This window comes from Kogia breviceps, chromosome 9 (assembly GCF_026419965.1).
Source record: "Kogia breviceps isolate mKogBre1 chromosome 9, mKogBre1 haplotype 1, whole genome shotgun sequence".
Taxonomy (NCBI): domain Eukaryota; kingdom Metazoa; phylum Chordata; class Mammalia; order Artiodactyla; family Physeteridae; genus Kogia; species Kogia breviceps.
Window position 1 is genome coordinate 36,700,733 of NC_081318.1, and position 21,509 is coordinate 36,722,241.

General features: G+C 36.2%; 1 protein-coding gene and 1 pseudogene across 1 annotated transcript in view; one reads left to right on the forward strand and one right to left on the reverse strand.

The window, feature by feature from the left end:
• The window catches only part of BMT2 (base methyltransferase of 25S rRNA 2 homolog), a 102,594-nt gene extending 81,334 nt beyond the window's left edge, over positions 1-21,260 (forward strand). The window contains exon 5 of the mRNA XM_059074596.2: positions 18,041-21,260. Within this exon, the coding sequence (XP_058930579.1) occupies positions 18,041-18,670 (630 nt within the window). The 3' untranslated portion in view covers positions 18,671-21,260. The remainder of the gene's footprint in view (positions 1-18,040) is intronic.
• Positions 16,211-17,161, reverse strand: LOC131762808 (protein-L-histidine N-pros-methyltransferase pseudogene; annotated as a pseudogene).
• Positions 21,261-21,509: the final 249 nt, after the last annotated feature.

The window sequence follows — 21,509 nt, forward strand, 5'->3', positions numbered from 1 at the left end:
TTAAAGAAATTTGAATTGGCAGTTAAAAACTTTCCCACAAAGAAAATTCCAGGCTCAAATGGCTTCACTTCCTAACTTATTTAACTATGAGGCCATTACCCCAATACCAAAACCAGAGACATTACAGAACAACAACAAAAACTTATAGACCATATCCGTCATGAACGTAGACAGAAAAGTTGTCTACAAAATTCTAGCATATTAAACCCAACAGTATTTCAAAAGGGATAATACATCACGGCTAAGTTTGATTTATTCTAGGAGTGTAAGATTGGTTTAATGTTAAAAAAAATACTCAATCTCTAACACCTGTACAAAAATCTACTCAAAATGGATTAAAGACCTAAATATAAGACCAGATACTATAAAACACCTAGAGGAAAACATAGGCAGAACACTCTGAAATTAATTGCAACAATATTTATTTTTTGATCCATCTCCTAGAGTAATGGAAATAAAAACAAATGGGACCTAATTAAACTAAAAGCTTCTGCACAGCAAAGGAAACCATCAACAAAACAAAGAGACACAACCTACAGACTGGGAGAAAATATTTGCAAACAATGCTACCAATAACGGATTAATCTCCAAAATATACAAACAGCTCATAAAGTTTAGTATCAAAAAAACAACCCAGTCAAAAAATGGGCAGGAGACCTAAATAGACATTTCTCCAAAGAAGACATATGAATGGCCAACAGGCACATGAAAAGATAATCAGTATCACTAATTATTAGAGAAATGCAAATCAAAACTACAGTGAGGCATCACCTCACACCAATCAGAATAGCCATCATTAAAAAGTCTACAAATAATAAATATTGGAGAGGATGTGGAGAAAAAGGAACCCACCTACACTGTTGGTGGGAATGTAATTTGGTACAGCCACTATGGAGAACAGTATAGAGGTTCCTTAAAAAACTAAAAATAGAGTTACCATAAGATTCTGCAATCCCACTCCTGGGCATATATCTGGAGAAAACTCCAATTTGAAAAGATACATGCACTCCAGTGTTCATAGCAGCACTATTTACAATAGCCAAGACATGGAAGCAACCTAACTGTCCATCAACAGATGAATGGATAAAGAAGATGTAGTATATATATACACAGTGGAATATTACTCAGCCATAACAAAGAATGAAATAATGCCATTTGTGGCAAAATGGATAGACCTAGAGATTATCATATTACATGAAGTCAGACAGAGAAAGTTAAATAGTATATGATATCACTTACATGTAGGAACTTAAAAAATAATGATGCAAGTGAACTTATTTACACAACAGAAACAGACTCACAGACAGAATACAAATGTATGGTTACCAAAGGGGATAGTGGGGGACAGGTTTGGTAGGGAGATAAGTTAGGAGTTTGGGATTAACATATACACATTACTATATAAAAAATAGATAAACAACGAAGACGTACTGTATAGCACAGGGAACTCTACTCAGTGTCTTGCAATAATCTGTAATGGAAAAGAATCTGAAGAATATATATATAAATGAATCACTTTGCTGTACACCTGAAACTAACACAACATTGTAAATTAACTATACTTCAGTTTAAAAATGGTTAAAAATAAAATTACATATACCATAAAAAAAACCCACTTATTCCTTTCATCACAGTAATATACTAAAAAAGAAACCTATAGCTAACATCATACTTACTAGTGAAAGAAAAATGTTTTTCCAATAAAAACTGAAAAAAGAACAAGATAAGGTTACTCTCACCATCTCTATTCAGCATTCTCTATAAGTTTTAACCAGTGCAGGAAAGCAAGAAAAAGCAACGATAGGCATCCAAATTGGAAAATAAGACGTAAAACTGTCTTTGTTCACAGATGACATTGATTATCTATTATATTATTCTGTGGAATCTACAGAGAAGCTACTAGAACCAGTAAGTGAGTTTAACAAGGTTGCAAGATATAAGATTAACATATAAAAATCAATTCATATATACTGGCCACAATCAACTAGAAATTTAAAATAGTACCACTTATAATAGCATCAGAAATATGAAGTATTTAATATATGAACATATATTTATATGAAATATAAAGCTGACAAATATGTGGCAAACCTGTATATTGAAAACTATAAATTATCAAGAGAAAGTAAAGAAGACCTAAGTGAGTAGAGATATATACTGTGTTTATTGGTGGAAAAACTCAATATCTTTAACACATCCATTTTCCCAAAATTGATCTGTAGATTCAGTGCAACCCTGATCAAAATTCTAGCAGGTCTTTTTGTAGAAATTGAAAAATGTATTCTAAAATTTGTGTGGAAATCCAAAGGTACTAGAATAACAACTTTTTAAAAGGATAGTGCCTGGACAGTTTCAAAATTTATTTTAAAGTTATAGTAATGAAAACAGTGTGGTATTACTGTCAAGATTATCAATGAAATATAACAGAGAGTCCACAAATAGGGCTAAACCCCTTATAGGGGTCCCAAAGGGAGAAGAGAGAAGAGGATCAAAAATGGATTTGAGAAAATTATGGCTGGAAACTTCCCAAACCTGAAAGAGAAAAAAAACTCATATCCAGGTACAGGAAGCACAGAGGGTCCCAAAAAGATGAACCCAAACAGACCCATATCCAGACATATCATAATAGAAATGGCAAATTTAAAGAGAGAATTTAAAGACAGCAAGAGAAAAACAAAGAGTCATATACAAGGGAATTCCTGTAAGGCTGTCAGCTGATTTCTCTGCAGAAATTTTGCAGGCCAGAAGGGAGTGGCATGATATATTCAAAATGCTGAAAGGGGTAACCTGCAAACTAGGATACCCGGCAAAACAATTATTTAGAATAGAAAGCAATAAGAACTTGCTGTATAAAAAATTTTTTTAAAGGAAAGAAAAGAAAAAGAATAGAAAGCGAGATAAAGAACTTCCCAGACAAGCAAAAAGTAGTTTTATCAGTACTAAGCCTACCCTAAAAGAAATGTTAAAGGGTCTTCTCTAAGTGGAAAGAAGTAAGGATCTACAGGAAAGGGAAAATCTCACTAGGAAAGGCAAATATATAGTAAAGACAGAGAATCAATTGTGAAAGCAACTGTAACTGCAATAAACAGTTAAGGGAGAATCATGCAGATGTAAAATATGACGTCAAAACACAAATGGGAGGGGAATTTAAAATGTAGATCTTTTAGAATGTGTTTGAACTTAAATGACTAAGTTTAAAATAAGTAGATATATTATAGGTCAATACATATGAACGCTGTGGTAACCACAAATAAAAAAACTTAAAATAGATAGACAAAAATTAAAAAGAAAGGAACACAACCGTACTACTAAACAAAGTTCATCAAACCACAAGGGAAAAAACAAAAGAAGAAAAGAACAAAGAACTACAAAAACAGCCAGAAAACAAGTAATAAAATGGCAGTAAGTACATACCTATCAATAATCGGTTTAATGCCAATAGACTAAATGTTCCTATCAAAAGACATAGAGTGGTTGATTGTCCTAAAAAACAAGACCCATCTATGTGCTACCTATAAGAGACTCACTTCAGAGCTAAAGATACACACAGAATGGAAGTGAGGGGATGGAAAAGATATTTCATACAATAACAAGAAAGTGGGGGTAGCAATACTCATATCAGACAAAATAAAATTTAACAGAGTGTATAACAAAAGACAAAGGCATTATATAATGATAAAGGGATCACTACAATAAGTTTTACACTCATTAACATATATACATCCAACACAAGAGCACTTAAATATATAAAGCAAATAACTAACAGACATAAAGGGAGAAATTGACAAGAATACAATAATAGTAGGGGACTTTAACACCTTACTTACTGACATCAATGGACAGATCACCCAGATAGGAAATCAATAAGGCAACAGTAGTCTTAAATGACAGAAAGGACCAGTTGGACTTAATAGATATCTACAGGACATTCCATCACGAAACAGCAAAATACACATTCTTTTCAAGTGCATGTGCAATGTTCTCTAGGATCAATCACATCCTAGGCCACAACACAAGTCTCAACAAATTTAAGAGAAAAATTATATCAGGCTTCCCTGGTGGCGCAGTGGTTGAGAGTCCGCCTGCTGATGCAGGGGACACAGGTTCGTGCCCCAGTCCGGGAAGATCCCACATGCCGTGGAGCGGCTGGGCCCATGAGCCATGGCCGTTGAGCCTGCGCGTCCGGAGCCTGTGCTCTGCCACAGGAGAGGCCACAACAGTGAGAGACCCACATACAGAAAAAAAAATAAAGAAAGAAATTATATCAAGCATTTTTTCCAGCCACAACGGTATGACACTAGAAATCAGTTACAGGAAGAAAAATGGGAAAAGAACAAATACGGAGGCTAAAACAACATGCTACTAAATAAAATACAATGGTTCAATTAAGAAATCTAAGAGGAAATCAGAAAATACCTCAAGACAAATGGAAATGGAAACAAAACTTTCCAAAATCTATTGGATGCAAAAGCAATTCTAAGAGGGAAGTTTATCACAATACAGGCCTTCCTCAAGAAGAAAAATCTCAAACAACCTAATCGTGGACCACCTAAAGGAATTAGAAGAGGAAGAACAAAGCCCAAAGTCAGCAGGAGGAAGGAAATAATAAAGATCACAGAGGAAATAAATGAAATAGAGACCCCCAAAATAATGGAAAAGATCAATGAAACAAAGAGCTGGTTTTTGAGAAGACAAACAAAATTGATAAACTTTTAGCCAGGGTCACCCAATAAAAAAAGAGAATCCAAATTAACAAAATAAGAAATGAAAGAGGAGAAATAGCAACTGATACCACAGAGATACCAAAAAAAAAAAAAAAAAATTAAAAGAATACTATGAACAGTTATATGCCAACAAATTGGACAATCTAGAAGAAATGGATAAATTTCTAGAAACATACAACTTGCCAAGACTGAATCAAGAATAAACACAGAGTATTTGCTGACGCGGCACCCCAGGCAGAAGCCGCTCCATCTTGGGCCTAGAAAGTTATTTCAACAACAGAAAAAGATTTGCTTGTGATGCCCCTCATCCTTCATCCATTCTCCGTTCTCCTCATCTCACCTGGTGCTTTATTGACTTGGAAAACAATGCTAGAAAGAGCCAGTTGAGCCCTTTCTGTGTGAACGGTGGAAAGACCAGCCTCCGCTCTCTCACGGAACATGGAAAAAAAATTTCTGTCACTGGGTTGAAGACTGCATGCATTCAAACGTTGAGAAGATGGCGGAAGAGTAAGACGGGGGGATCACCTTCCTCCTCACAGAGACATCAGAAATACATCTACACGTGGAACTGCTCCTATAGAACACCCACCGAACGCTGGCAGAAGACCTCAGACCTCCCAAAAGGCTCTTAGCACTCCAGCCAGGTGTCAAGGCTGTGTCTCTGAGGTGGGAGAACTAACCTCAGGACACTGTCCACAAGAGACCTCTCAGCTCCACGTAATATCAAACGGCGAATATCTCCCAGAGATCTCCATCTCAACACCAAGACCCAGATTCACTCAAGGACCAGCAACGAACAGTGCTGGACACCCTATACCCAACAAAGAGTGAGACAGGTCTACAGCCCCATCCATTAGCAGAGAGGCTGCCTAGAATCACAGTAAGGCTACCGACATCCCCATACACGCCCCCAGACGTGGACCTGCCCACCAGGGAGACGGGATCCAGCCTCATCCACCAGAACAGGGGCACTGGTCCCCCCAACCAGGGAACCTGCTCAACCCACTGAACCAACCTCAGCCACTGGGGACAGCCACCAAAAATAGATAGAACTACGAACCTGCAGCCTGCAAAAGGGAGACCCCAAACACAGTAAGATAAGCAAAATGAGAAGACAGAAAAACACACAGCAGATGAAGGAACAAGATAAAAACACACCAGACCTAACAAATGAAGAGGTAATAGCCAATCTACCTGAAAGAGAATTTAGAATAATGATGGTGAAGATGATGCAAAATCTTGGAAATAGAATAGACAAATTGCAAGAATCAGTTAACAAGGACCTAGAAGAAATAAAGAGGAAGCAAGTAACGATGAGCAACACAATAAATGAAATGAAAAATACTCTAGACGGGATCAGTAGCAGAATAACTGAGGCAGAAGGACGGATAAGTGACCTGGAAGATAAAATAGTGGAAATAACTACCGCAGAGCAGAAGAAAGAAAAAAGAATGAAAAGAACTGAGGACAGTCTCAGAGATCTCTGGGACAACATTAAACGCACCAACATTCGAATCATAGGGGTCCCAGAAGAAGAAGAGAAAAAGAAAGGGACTGAGAAAATATTTGAAGAGATTATAGTTGAAAACTTCCCTAACATAGGAAAGGAAATAGTCAACCAAGTCCAGGAAGCACAGAGAGTCCCATACAGGATAAACCCAAGGATAAACACGCCGAGACACATAATAATCAAACTGTCAAAAATTAAATACAAAGAAAACATATTAAAAGCAGCAAGGGAAAAACAACAAATAACACACAAGGGAATCCCCATAAGGCTAACATCTGATCTTTCAGCAGAAACTCTACAAGCCAGAAGGGAGTGGCAGGACATATTTAAAGTGATGAAGGAAAAAACCCTACAACCAAGATTACTCTACCCAGCAAGGATCTCATTCAGATTTGATGGAGAAATTAAAACCTTTACAGACAAGCAAAAGCTGAGAGAGTTCAGCACCACCAAACCAGCTTTACAACAAATGCTAAAGGAACTTCTCAAAGCAAGAAACATAAGAGAAGGAAAAGACCTACAAGAACAACCCAAAACAATTAAGTAAATGGTAACAGGAACGCACATATCAATAATTACCTTAAACGTAAATGGATTAAATGCTCCCACCAAAAGACACAGACTGGCTGAATGGATACAAAAACAGGACCCATATATATGCTGTCTACAAGAGACCCACTTCAGACCTAGGGACACTTACAGGCTGAAAGTGAGGGGATGGAAAAAGATATTCCATGCAAATGGAAATCAGAAGAAAGCTGGAGTAGCAATTCTCATATCAGATAAAATAGACTTTAAAATAAAAACTATTACAAGAGACAAAGAAGGACACTACATAATGATCAAGGGATCGATCCATGAAGAAGATATAACAATTGTAAATATTTATGCACCCAACATAGGCGCACCTCAATACATAAGGCAACAGCTAACAGCTATAAACGTGGAAATTGACAGTAACACAATAATAGTGGGGGACTTTAACACCCCACTGTCACCAATGGACAGATCATCCAAAATGAAAATAAGTAAGGAAACACAAGCTTTAAATGATACATTATACAAGATGGATTTACTTGATATTTATAGGACATTCCATCCAAAAACAACAGAATACACATTTTTCTCAAGTGCCCATGGAACATTCTCCAGGATAGATCATATCTTGGGTCACAAATCTAGCCTTGTCAAATTTAAGAAAATTGAAATCGTATCAAGTATCTTTTCTGACCACAACGCTATGAGACTAGATATCAATTACAGGAAAAGATCTGTAAAAAATACAAACACATGGAGGCTAAACAATACACTACTTGGGCTTCCCTGGTGGCGCAGTGGTTGAGAATCCGCCTGCCGATGCAGGAGACACGGGTTCGTGCCCTGGTCCGGGAAGATCCCACATGCCGCGGAGCGGCTGGACCCGTGAGCCATGGCCGCTGAGCCTGCGCGTCCGCAGCCTGTGCTCCGCAATGGGAGAGGCCACAACAGTGAGAGGCCCGCATACCGCAAAAAAAAAAAAAAAAACAAAACAAAAAACAATACACTACTTAATAATGAAGTGATCACTGAAGAAATCAAAGAGGAAATCAAAAAGTACTTAGAAACAAATGACAATGGAGACACGACGACCCAAAACCTATGGGATACAACAAAAGCAGTTCTAAGAGGGAAGTTTATAGCAATACGATCATACCTTAAGAAACAGGAAGCATCTCGAATAAACAACTTAACTTTGCACCTAAAGCAGTTAGAGAAGGAAGAACAAAAAAACCCCAAATTTAGCAGAAGGAAAGAAATCATAAAGATCAGATCAGAAATAAATGAAAAAGAAATGAAGGAAACAATAGCAAAGATCAATAAAAGTAAAAGCTGGTTCTTTGAGAAGATAAATAAAATTGATAAACCATTAGCCAGACTCATCACGAAAAAAAGGGAGAAGACTCAAATCAATAGAATTAGAAACGAAAAAGGAGATGTAACAACTGACTCTGCAGAAATACAAAAGATTATTAGAGATTACTACAAGCAACTCTATGCCAGTAAACTGGACAACCTGGAAGAAATGGAAAAATTCTTAGAAATGCACAACCTGCCAAGACTGAACCAGGAAGAAATAGAAAATATGAACAGACCAGTCACAAGCACTGAAATTGAAACTGTGATAAAAAATCTTACAACAAACAAAAGCCCAGGACCAGATGGCTTCACAGGCGAATTCTATCAAACATTTAGAGAAGAGCTAACACCTATCCTTCTCAAACTCTTCCAAAAGATAGCAGAGGGAGGAACACTCCCAAACTCATTCTATGAGGCCACCATCACCCTGATACCAAAACCAGACAAATACGTCACAAAGAAAGAAAACTATAGGCCAATATCACTGATGAACATAGATGCAAAAATCCTCAACAAAATACTAGCAAACAGAATCCAACAGCACATTAAAAGGATCATACACTATGATCAAATGGGGTTTATTCCAGGAATGCAAGGATTCTTCAATATACGCAAATCAATCAACGTGATACACCATATCAACAAACTGAAGGAGAAAAACCATATGATCATCTCAATAGATGCAGAGAAAGCTTTTGACAAAATTCAACACCCATTTATGATAAAAACCCTGCAGAAAGTAGGCATAGAGGGAACTTTCCTCAATATAATAAAGGCAATATATGACAAACCCACAGCCAGCATTGTTCTCAATGGTGAAAAACTGAAACCATTTCCACTAAGATCAGGAACAAGACAAGGTTGCCCACTCTCACCACTCTTATTCAACCTAGTTTTGGAAGTTCTAGCCACAGCAATCAGAGAAGAAAAAGAAATAAAAGGAATCCAAATCGGAAAAGAAGAAGTAAAGCTGTCACTGTTTGCAGATGACGATACTATACATAGAGAATCCTAAGAATGCTACCAGAAAACTACTAGAGCTAATCAATGAATTTGGTAAAGTAGCAGGATACGAAATTAATGCACAGAAAGCTCTGGCATTCTTATACACTAATGATGAAAAATCTGAGAGTGAAATTAAGAAAACACTCCCATTTACCATTGCAACAAAAAGAATAAAATATCTAGGAATAAACCTACCTAAGGAGACAAAAGACTTGTATGCAGAAAACTATAAGACACTGATGAAAGAAATTGAAGATGATACAAATAGGTGGAGAAATATACCATGTTCTTGGATTGGAAGAATCAACATTGTGAAAATGACTCTACTACCCAAAGCAGTCTACAGATTGAATGCTATCCCTATCAAATTACCACTGGCATTTTTTACAGAACTAGAACAAAGAATTTCACAATTTGTGTGGAAACACAAAAGACCCCAAATAGCCAAGGCAATCTTGAGAACGAAAAATGGAACTGGAGGAATCAGGCTCCCTGACTTCAGACTATACTACAAGGCCACAGTAATCAAGACAGTATGGTACTGGCATAAAAACAGAAATATAGATCAATGGAACAGGATAGAAAGCCCAGAGATAAACCCACACACATATGGTCGCCTTATCTTTGATAAAGGAGGCAAGAATATACATTGGAGAAAAGACAGCCTCTTCAATAAGTGGTGCTGGGAAAACTGGACAGCTACCTGTAGAAGTATGAAATTAGAACACTCCCTAACACCAGACACAAAAATAAACTCAAAATGGGTTAAAGACCTAAATGTAAGGCCAGACACTATCAACTCTTAGAGGAAAACATAGGCAGAACACTCTATGACATCAATCATAGCAAGATCCTTTTTGACCCATCTCCTAGAGAAATGGAAATAAAAACAAAAATAAACAAATGGGATCTAATGAAACTTAAAAGCTTTTGCACAGCAAAGGATACCATAAACAAGACCAAAAGACAACCCTCAGAATGGGAGAAAATATTTGCAAATGAAGCAACTGACAAAGGATTAATTTCCAAAATTTATAAGCAACTCATGCAGCTCAATAACAAAAAAACAAACAACCCAATCCAAAAATGGGCAGAAGAACTAAATAGACATTTCTCCAAAGAAGATATACAGATAGCCAACAAACACATGAAAGAATGCTCAACATCATTAATCATTAGAGAAATGCAAATCAAAACTACAATGAGATATCATCTCACACCGGTCAGATTGGCCATCATCAAAAACTCTAGAAACAATAAATGCTGGAGAGGGTGTGGAGAAAAGGGAACACTCTTGCACTGTTGGTGGGAATGTAAATTGATACAGCCACTATGGAGAACAGTATGGAGGTTCCTTAAAAAACTACAAATAGAACTACCATATGACCCAGCAATCCCACTACTGGGCATATACCCTGAGAAAACCATAATTCAAAGAGTCATGTACCAAAATGTTTATTGCAGCTCTATTTACAATAACCAGGACATGGAAGCAACCTAAGTGTCCATCAACAGATGAATGGATAAGGAAGATGTGGCACATATATACAATGGAATATTACTCAGCCATAAAAAGAAATGAAACTGAGTTATTTGTAATGAGGTGGATAGACCTGGAGTCTGTCATACAGAGTGAAGTCAGAAGGATAAAAACAAATACCGTATGCTAACACATATATATGGAATCTAAAAAAAAAAAAAAAATGTCATGAAGAGATTAGTGGTAGGATGGGAATAAAACACAGACCTACTAGAGCATGGACTTGAGGATATGCGGAGGGGGAAGGGTAAGCTGTGACGATGTGAGAGAGTGGCAGGGACCTATACACACTACCAAATGTAAATTAGATAGCTAGTGGGAAGCTGCAGCATAGCACAGGGAGTTCACCTCTGTGCTTTGTGACCACCTAGAGGGGTGGGATAGGGAGGGTGGGAGGGAGGGGGACACAAGAGGGAAGAGTTATGGGAACATATGTATATGTATAACTGATTCACTTTGTTGTAAAGGAGAAACTAACACACTATTGTAAAACAGTTATACTCAAATAAAGACGTTAAAAAAAAAAAAAAAACAAGAATAAACACAATTTGAACAGGCTGATCCCTGGTAGTTTAACTGAATTTGTAATTTAATAGAACGCCCAGCAAACAAAAGTTCAGGACTGGATAGCTTCACAGAGGAATTCTGCCAAACATACAAAGAAGAGCTAATACCTTTCCTCTTCAAGCTAGTCCATAATATTGAAAAGGACAGAACACTCTGAAATTCATTCTACAAGGCCACCATTACCTTGATACCAAAAACAGCCAAGACACTACAAAAAAGAAAATTGCAGGCCAATATCTTTGATAAAAATAGATGCAAAAATCCTCAACAAAATATTAACTAACCAAATCCAACAATACATTAAAAAGATCATACACTATCATCAAATTTGATATAGTCCAGGGATGCAAAGATGTTTCAGTATTTGCAAATTAATGTGACACACCACATTAACAAAAGAATAAAAGTCACATGATCATCTCAGTAGACACAAAAAGCATCTAACAAAATTTAACATCCATTCGTGATAAAAACTGTCATCGTAATTGGTATAGAGGGAACATTTCTCAACATAATAAAGACCATTTATGACAAACCCACAGCTAACTTCATACTCAACTGTGAATAGCTAAAAGCCTTTCCTCTAAATTCAGTAACTAGACAAGGACGCCCACTCTCACACTTCTATTTATCATAGTAGTGGAAGTCCTAGCCACAGCAATCAGGCAAGAAAAGGAAATAAAATGCATCCAAGTTGAAAGGGAAGAAGTAAAACTGTCATTATTTGCAGATGACATGATAGTTTATATAGAAAACTCTGAAGTCTCCACCAAAAAACTATTAGAACTAATAAATGAATTTAGTAAAGTTGCAGGATATAAGGTTAATATACAGAAATCTTATGCTTTTCCATACACTAGTAATGAACTATTGGAAAGTGAAAGTAAAAAAGAAAAAGTCCCATTAAAATCAAAAGGAATAAAATACCTAGGAATATACTCAACCAAGGAGGTGAAAGACCTATACTTTGAAAACTATAAAACAACTGATGAAGGAAATTGAAGATGATACATAAATATGGAAGTGTATCCTGTGCTCTTGTATTGGAAGAATAAGGTTGTTAAAAGGGCCATACTACCCAAAGCAAACTGCAGATTTAATGCAATCCATATCAGAATACCCATGACATTTTTCACAGAACTAAAGCAATTAATCCTAAAATTCATATAGAATCACAAAAGACCCCAAGTTGCCAAAGCAGTCTTGAAAACAAAAACAAAACTGGCGATATCACGCTCCCTGGCTTTAGATTATACTACAAAGCTACAGTATTCAAAATAGCATGGTACTGGCACAAAAACAGACACATAGATCAATGGAACAAAATAGACAGCCCAGAAATAAACCCACACACCTATGGTCAATTAATCGATGACAAAAGAGGCAAGAATATAAAATGGACAAAAGACAGTCTCTTCAGCAAGTGATGCTGGGAAGGTTGGACAGCTGAATGTAAGCCAATGAAGTTAGAACACACCCTCACACCATGCACAAAAGTAAACTCAAAATGGCTTAAAGACTTAAACATAAGACATGATACCATAAAACTCCTGGAAGAGAACATAGGCAGAACACTCTTTGACATAAGTTGTAACAATATTTTTTCAAATCTGTCTCCTAGGGCAAAAGAAATAAAAGCAATAATAAACAAATGGGACCTAATTAAACTTAAAATCTTTTGCACAGCTAAGGAAGCCATCGACAATACAAAAAGACAACCCACAGAATGGGAGGAAATATTTGCAAATGATATGACTGACAAGGGGTTAATATCAAAATATGTAAACACTCATACAGTTCTATATCAACAGAACAAACAACCCAGTCGAAAAATGGGCTGAACACATGAATAGACATTTTTCCAAAGAAGACATACAGATGGCTAATAGGAAGGAAGATGCTCAACACTGCTAATTTAGAGAAATGCAAATCAAAACAACAATGAGATATCACCTTATACCTCAGAATGGCTGTCCTCAAAGTTTGCAAATAACAAATGTTGGAGAGGATGTGGAGAAAAGGGAACCCTTGTACACTGTTGGTGGGAATGTAAATTGGTGCAGCTACTAAGGAAAATAATATAGAGGTTCTTCAATAAACTAAAAATAGACAACCATATGATCCAGCAATTTTACTCCTGGGTATATATTAGAAGAAAATGAAAGTAGTAATTCAAAAAGATAAATGCACCCTTGTTTTCATAGCAGCATTATTTACAATAGCCGAGATAAGAAAGCAACCTAAGTGTCATCAACGGATGGATAAAGAAAATACATACACATATATACACATACACACAGGTATATACACATACATACACGCGCAATGGAACCTTACTCTGCCATTAAAAGGAATGAAATTTCTGCCATTTGCAAAAACATGGTTGGAACTAGAGAATATTATGCTTAGTAAAATAAGTCAGACAAAGACAAATACTATATGATATCACTTATATGTGGAATCTAAAAGATAAAACAAATGAATGTATAGTAAAACAGAAACAGAAACAGACTCACAGATATAGAAAACAAACTAGTGTTACCAGTGGGGAAGAGGGAAGGGAAGAAAGGCAAGATAGGAGTATGTGATTAATAGATACAAACTACTGTGTATAAAATTGATAAGCAACAAGGATATGTTATACAGCACTCTGGAATATAGCCATTTCATAACAACTTTTAATGGAGTATAATCTCTAAAAATACTGAATCACTGGGCTATACACCTGAAACTAATATTATAAATTAACCATATTTCAATAAAAAAAGAAGACATGGTTAAAAGAATGAAAAGACAAGCCATAATCTGAGGGAAATGTTTTCAAGTTATATATCAGATTAAGGACTTGGATGAAGAATAAAGAACTCTCAAAATTCAATAAGAAAATCGGCTTTTAATTTAAAACAACCCAATCATTTTTCACTATGCAAAAAAACTGAAAAAACACTTCACCAAAGAAGATACCCAGGTAAACATCACTATTCATTAGGAAAATCCAAATTAAAACTTCAATATACTGCTACACATCTGTGACTATGATTAAAATTTAAAAGCCTGGCCATTCCAAGTGTTGATGAGGATTTGGAGGAACTGGAACAACAATAAACTGGTAGAAATGTAAAACTCAGTATAAGTGTTTTTGAAAATAGTTTTGAAGTTTCTTTAAAAGTTAAAATTGCATGTACTATATGATCCAGCCACCCCTTTCCTCGGTATTTGCCCAAGACAAATGAAACATGTCCATTCAAAGACAAACAGGAATGCTCATAGCAGCTCTAGTTGTAATAGCCAAAAACTAGAAACAACCAAGTTATCTATGAAAGGTATATGGATAAACAAAGTATGGTATATCTTAATATAGTAGCCTACCTCAGCAATTAAAAAGGAATAAACTATCAATACAAGCAAAAAATGGATTAATCTGAAAATAATTGTGCTGTATGAAAATAAGAGTACATTATTCTGTATTATTCCACTTATATAAAATTCTAGAAAATACCCACTGATCTATAGAGATAGAAATCACATCAATGATTCCCTAGTGGCAGGGGAAGAACAGGGAGGGTACAAGGAAGGGATTATATAAGGGGCACAGGAAAACTTTGGCAGGTGTTGGATCTATTCATTAATTTGATTGTAGTAGTGGTTTTATGAGTGTATAAATGTTAAAACTTACCAAAGTGTACACTTTAAATGTTTGTGTGTCAGTTATACTTCAGGTTGTACATCAGTTATACTTCAATAAAGCTATCCCCCTGCCCCAAAAGGAGCAAAAGGAAGAAGAAAAACAATCTTTTTCCATGTAGTTCCACATAGTAGAACTTTGTGTCACATTTCCTAATACATAGTCCAGATGCTTGTGTGACCAGCTTGTCTACACACTAACAGAATTGAGGGACTAAGGTATTAGCTCATATCTTTGATAATTAATTAACTATTGTTATATATAAAAGTAACTAATTTTTATCTAATTTTAAAACTGCTTTCTTATTCTGGATTATTTCCACAGAGTTTTGTGGGGTTTTTTTCCATCTCCAAAAAAGTTTATTAGCATGATTAAAAACATTTTTTGAATAATGATAGAATTTCTAAACATCAAAGAGTATCAGTGGCTATATCCTATAACCAGTATTTACAACTGGATGGACAGCTTTATTGCCAGTCTTCATTTTTTTTTTTTTTTTTGGCGGTACGCGGTCCTCTCACTGTTGTGGCCTCTCCCGTTGCGGAGCACAGGCTCCGGACGCGCAGGCTCAGCGGCCATGGCTCACATGCCTAGCCGCTCCGCGGCATGTGGGATCTTCCTGGACGGGGGCACGAACCCGTGTCCCCCGCGTTGGCAGGCGGACTCTCAACCACTGCGCCACCAGGGAAGCCCCTGCTAGTCTTCATTTTATTAAAGACAATCCATATTTATTGGTTCCACGTGAAGTCATGACTGTTGCTTTGCCTGAGAATGAGTCCCTACTGCAATTAAGTATTAAAAAAAATCTTCCAGGTGAACTGGTTTGCAGGGCAGAAATAGAGACACAGATGTAGAGAACAAACATATGGACACCAAGGGGGGAAAGTGGCCGGGGACATGCTGTGATGAATTGGGAGATTGGGATTGACATATATACACTAACTAATATGTATGAAATGGATAACTAATAAGAACCTGTTATATAAAAAAATAAACTAAAATTCAAAAATTCAAAAAAATACATATATCTCCCATAATCAGAGTGTGACCTGCATTACTGAGTAAAGAGTTAATAAAAATCCTCAAAGAGTTGGGTTTTTGCTTTTCAAAAACATTTTTTACACACCACAAAGAAATAATTAGTATTTGGGCTTTTAAAATTCCTGCATGATATTTAGAATGGCAGTCCCCAAATGTCCTCCCTTCACAAAATTGAGAACACAGACTCTCTTCTGGAGCATACATTCTTGGGGTGGACTCTGAAGACTTCAACCTCCACATGTTTATACTGGTTTGAGAACAAAAACAGCGTCATCCAGAACGTAGTAGTCTTTATACTTGTCACCTTCACACAGGTATGGCAGTCTGGTGAAAACTTCGATAACAAAACCAGCTTTTCTGAAAACTTCAGGCAGACTATTCACTTGTTCTTCCCAGTTCTACCCCTTGATTTCCAAAATTTCTGATTGTTTATCCCACTTGCCACCTATGTTTTCGACATAGGGATGAAAAGGTAAGACCAGAGCAAGGATGACCCTGCCTCTAGTTGGCTCCAGGACACTTCTGATGTCTTTTAACAAAGTCAGGGGCTGATCACAGCGGTCCAGCAAATTCAAGCAGCTGATGATATCATACTGGAACCCTGTATTCTGCCATTCATTTTTACCAAGCACTCTGTATTTCTTATTCTGAAGCTGCCATATCATAGTTTCAGACAGCTCAGTGGCATAAATTTCTTCAAAATGAGGGCTCATGATTTTTGTGACTTCTCCATCTCCAGCACCTAAATCAAGAAGTCTGTGGGTTTTCCAGTCTGGATTAATTTTAAGCAGTCTCTGAAACTGGTCTGGTGAAAACACAAGCATTGAGCCTCTTCCTAGCAACCCATTGATAGATGTTCTAGACATAAACTGACTAAAAACAGATGACACAAAAGAGTGATATAATTGGATAAATAGCCAGCCCGGTTTCTCAGTGCTGTTGTTTAGGTCTGTGTTCCTTGATCAAGGTAACTCTGAACCAAGACAGCCTGGAGTGATGCGCATAGTTTCTCTCCGTTGCACACAAACCACTGGTGGTTCTTCCTGCCGCCTGCGGCCGCCGCCAACCCACCCCAGTCCGCTCGTCATGTTCACGTACAGGGAGCGGGTGAGCGGGCTCCGCAGGGTCCACATCCTTCGCGCCAGCCACACGGACGCCGGGCCCAGACACAGCCAGCCTGCGAGCAGTCTCATCGGGGGCCACGGCCACTTGCTCCAATCACCGCCGGTGCCGGGGCAAAGAGGAGGACGCGCTGCCGCCTCCAGCCGCTGCCGCCCAGGATCGAGCCATCGCGCCAAACTCGCCCATCCAGCCCTTTCAAGGCCGAGGCGGAGGGTCTCCTTAGAGTTTTAATATTCAGCAAATGATACAGTGCTGTTTATTTCTTTACTTGTAGTGTATTTCATGGTCATTTGACTCAGTTAAATTTAATACATAGTTTGTTTCAAGCCGGAGATTAGCTTTTTAATAGAATCAACATATTATTAAAATTACTTTTGAGATGGTTAAAGTTAATGGTTGAAAAGATGTTTTTCATGACCTTAAAAAGTTCTGGTATTTCGCTTTTACACATTTATAACTGCTTTCATTATCCTCTTTGACTTCTTTGATTCGTCTTTATTTCATGGTATCTCTTGTTTAAAGTTATTTTTATATTAACTGTTTTTTGGTAACTATAAACGTTTAAGTGAATAAGTGAATATAAATATGACTAAGTTTAGAAATAAATCATCCCTGTAAGCTCTTACCCAAATAAAATTTCAAATAAACCCTTATTATTTTTAAAATATATATACTTAAACATTATTTCTAATTTTTAATTAACTGTTACTTAGAAATAGTGTTTTTTTAATGATGACTAGAAATTCTTTGGGCTTAATTACTCTGAGATTTTTCTGAGTAAAAGTTTTGGTTGAATAAGTCTGTGCAAGTGGAATATTTATAAGGGAAAGGTACATAATTAAAGCTTGAATTATATAGAAATGCTATGAAATAGCTTGGTTTAAAATTTATGTAATTAGGTGGAGGTAATCTTAAAATTCTTAACATGCCTTGTTTTTCCCTTTCTGCAGAGTGTGTATAAATGTGACTTCCTGAATTTGCAGCTTCAGCAACCACTCCAGCTTGCACAGGATGCTATAGATGCCTTTTTGAAGCAGCTAAAAAACCCTATTGATTCTCTTCCTGGAGAACTTTTCCATGTGGTTGTTTTCTCTCTCCTTCTTTCCTATTTTCCATCACCTTACCAGCGATGGATTTGCTGCAAGAAAGCCCATGAACTGTTAGTGTTAAATGGTTTATTGCTTATCATCACACCTGATTCCTCCCATCAGAACCGTCACGCTATGATGATGAAAAGCTGGAAGATTGCTATAGAGTCCCTGGGCTTTAAACGTTTCAAGTATTCAAAATTTTCACATATGCATCTGATGGCATTTAGAAAAACCTCCCTAAAAACCACAAGTGACTTGGTTAGTAGGAACTATCCAGGGATGTTATATATTCCTCAAGATTTCAACAGTATAGAAGATGAGGAATATTCTAACCCTTCCTGCTACGTTCGATCAGATATAGAAGATGAACAGCTAGCATATGGTTTCACAGAGCTCCCTGATGCTCCATACGACTCAGATTCTGGAGAAAGTCAATCCAGCTCTATTCCTTTCTATGAGCTAGAAGATCCCATATTACTTTTAAGTTAATATAAAAGCAAAAGGCCCTTTCAGTTCAGACTCCTAAACTTAATTGCTTACACTAATCAGAAATACTAACATGAACTCAGTACTTAAAACCTGCTTTGCATAGAAGAAATGCAAAGGTTTACAGAGTTTGCTATTTTTTTCTACTTCTGGATTTTAAAATTTATTCTTATATAGAAAGCTTAAAGTTTCACGCAGAGTGACTCCTGTCATAGCAGAAACCACTGTTATTTTAGCATTTAGCACTAAGATATTATAGAAAGGTACCTTTTTCTCTTTAGTGCTATTGTGAAAAATGAAGCATAGTTTGCTATGTGTTTTTCTTATTTTCATCTTTTCAGTGTTGACTTTAAACCATTGCAATGAGAAACTAAGATATGTAGAAAGCTGTAGATTGCACTTTGATGACTCACAAGTTAAATGTGACAGAGATAGATTGGTTTAGTAGTTTTGTGATGCACTTATTCTTTTTTCTAACTAAATTGTTACCTGTTATAGAAAGCCATTTTGGCTCAGTTTTGTCTGATGATTGAACATTCCCCAAACTTTTTGGAATTGATAATTCTTATTCTTTCTTGCTTGCTCATTTGGCAGCATCAGACATTGGGGAGATATTTCCCCCAAAGTATGTATTCTAATTTGATTAGCATAGTACAGTAAACACCATTGCCAAAATAGAGTTTTCATATCTTTCTTGTTGATTTGGGCCTTGGTGTTAAGTATATTTAACGGTGAGAATTCACTTTTACTTTTTTACATTTAGGTTTCATTTACAGAATTTTCTATTTAAGCAAGGAACAATATAATACTCAATACTGACCCGAAACACATTTGTGAAAGGGTTTGCACTTGTAAGAGAGCTTATGTTCTACCTAGACCAACCTTAATAGGGTCCTCACCTTTCCATTAAGGAGGTGCTGCACTACAAGTCTGGAATTATATAGAAAAATTTTAAATTAACCCTCTGCTGGTAATCTCATAAAATGGTTTTGACGTTTTGGTATTCTAATTTCTATCTAAATCCTAGCAGAAATTTTTCTTTGAATATATAAACCATTAGTTGGCTGTGGGAATTTTCCCTTTCCACATTGATAAATGCCTTTCTGTGTTTCTGAATCAGAAGCAAATGATTAAGGAGAAATATATGTCCAACAAGACAAGATTAGTTTAAATGGCTAAGAACATTTAGTCCACATTGTCTTGTCAGCCAGCAATTGTCATGTAAACTATCATTTTTAAGAGTGCCACTGTGTGGATTTTTTTTCAAGTGGTTATTACATTAAAATTACCTCATACTGAGGTTTTTGCACTGAAATATCACAGTTTCAGATTTCATGGTTAATGTTGTGTGTGTGCGTTTTTAAAGGAAATTTGCATTTTCAATAGTTGATCCTAAATTCATAAACTGAACTTCTTTACTCTGATAAAGGTGTTTTTGTGCTTATTGTGAATTGCTGTAGTTAACTCTGAATGTCAAACTATTTAGAAATAAAAATTTTACCCTTTAAGATATAAATGGTTGAGTGTGTATACCCAATATTTCAAATTAAATTTCACATTTTAAATTAATGAAAGTAACAAGATTGTAATTAACCTAAAAGTCAGTTGAGTAAATGCAATAAATATTGGTTGCTCAAATATGCCAGAAGTAACTTGAAGTTTTTCATTTACTTTCAATAGCATAAGATTACTTAATAATAAGGAATAATTAGGACTTTCTTTCCAATTAAGAACTACAGGTCAAGTCTTGTAACTCACCCAAAAGAAGAAAAAAAACACTGTGTTCAGGGTAACATAGAAATGTGTGTTGTTAGTACCTCCTTTACCATACGGTCCGTTTTCTGTGATTTGACTAAATGCTATCTTAAAGGCAAAGAAAAGCAACATACCAAACAAAAGTGCTTTGAAAGTAAATGAAAACAGTGCTTTTGAGAGGCTGGTGTAAGTATTGATATATGACCTTGGAGTTAGCCCATGTGTTACAGCTAAAATGTTGGTGCTATAAATTCTTCTGATTGTTTACAGATGTTGATTCTGCTTATGCTCCAAAGTGCATGATGTATTTTAAGTAGTACTTTAAAGAAAAATCTCTTTATAAAAACCTATACTCTCACTTAGTATAAATTTGTTTGGATTTATAAATCTCATTTGTTACTACTGTAAATTCATCTTCAAAATTAGGTTGGCGCAAGATTTAAACTAATATGTATTCCACCAAAGCCAATTCAACATATAAATGTTAAAATATAAGCAGTCATGTGGGTTGGTGCCAGATTATATATGTAATGACACAAGAAGTTATTAGAGCCTTTAATGCTGTATGGGTACTCTTGAGAATGATTTTGTTTGGATATGAAGAAGTTAAGGGGCCTCCTGTCACATTCACAACAGTATTCTCCAAAATAATTTGATGTTTCAAAAACAAATGATCATTTGCTTGGTTTCTTCAGGATTATGACTAGAACAAGTGGTTTATATGGTAGTTGCCAAGTGGTGGGAGGTGGCTTACCTGAAGATGTATGTTTGTGTTTGTTGTATTTTTTCACATTTTGTGAACAAAGCACATTTATTAAAAATTTTAAATTTTCTAATATTCCTTGTCTATTATTTACGAACTGAAAGTTTTGTGGTCTTGACCTATTCTCACTAAGTGATTTCAGAATTGGGAAGCCATTTAAAACTTAAATGACTTAGAATTTTCTATCTGGTTTCATCTAGTCCAGTCCCTTAATTTCATAAATTCATTCATTGAGATCCAGAGAGCTCAAGTGACTTCCCCATTATCATGCTATTTACCGATGAACAAGGACAACAAACAACAAATTCTAGTTCATTATATGTC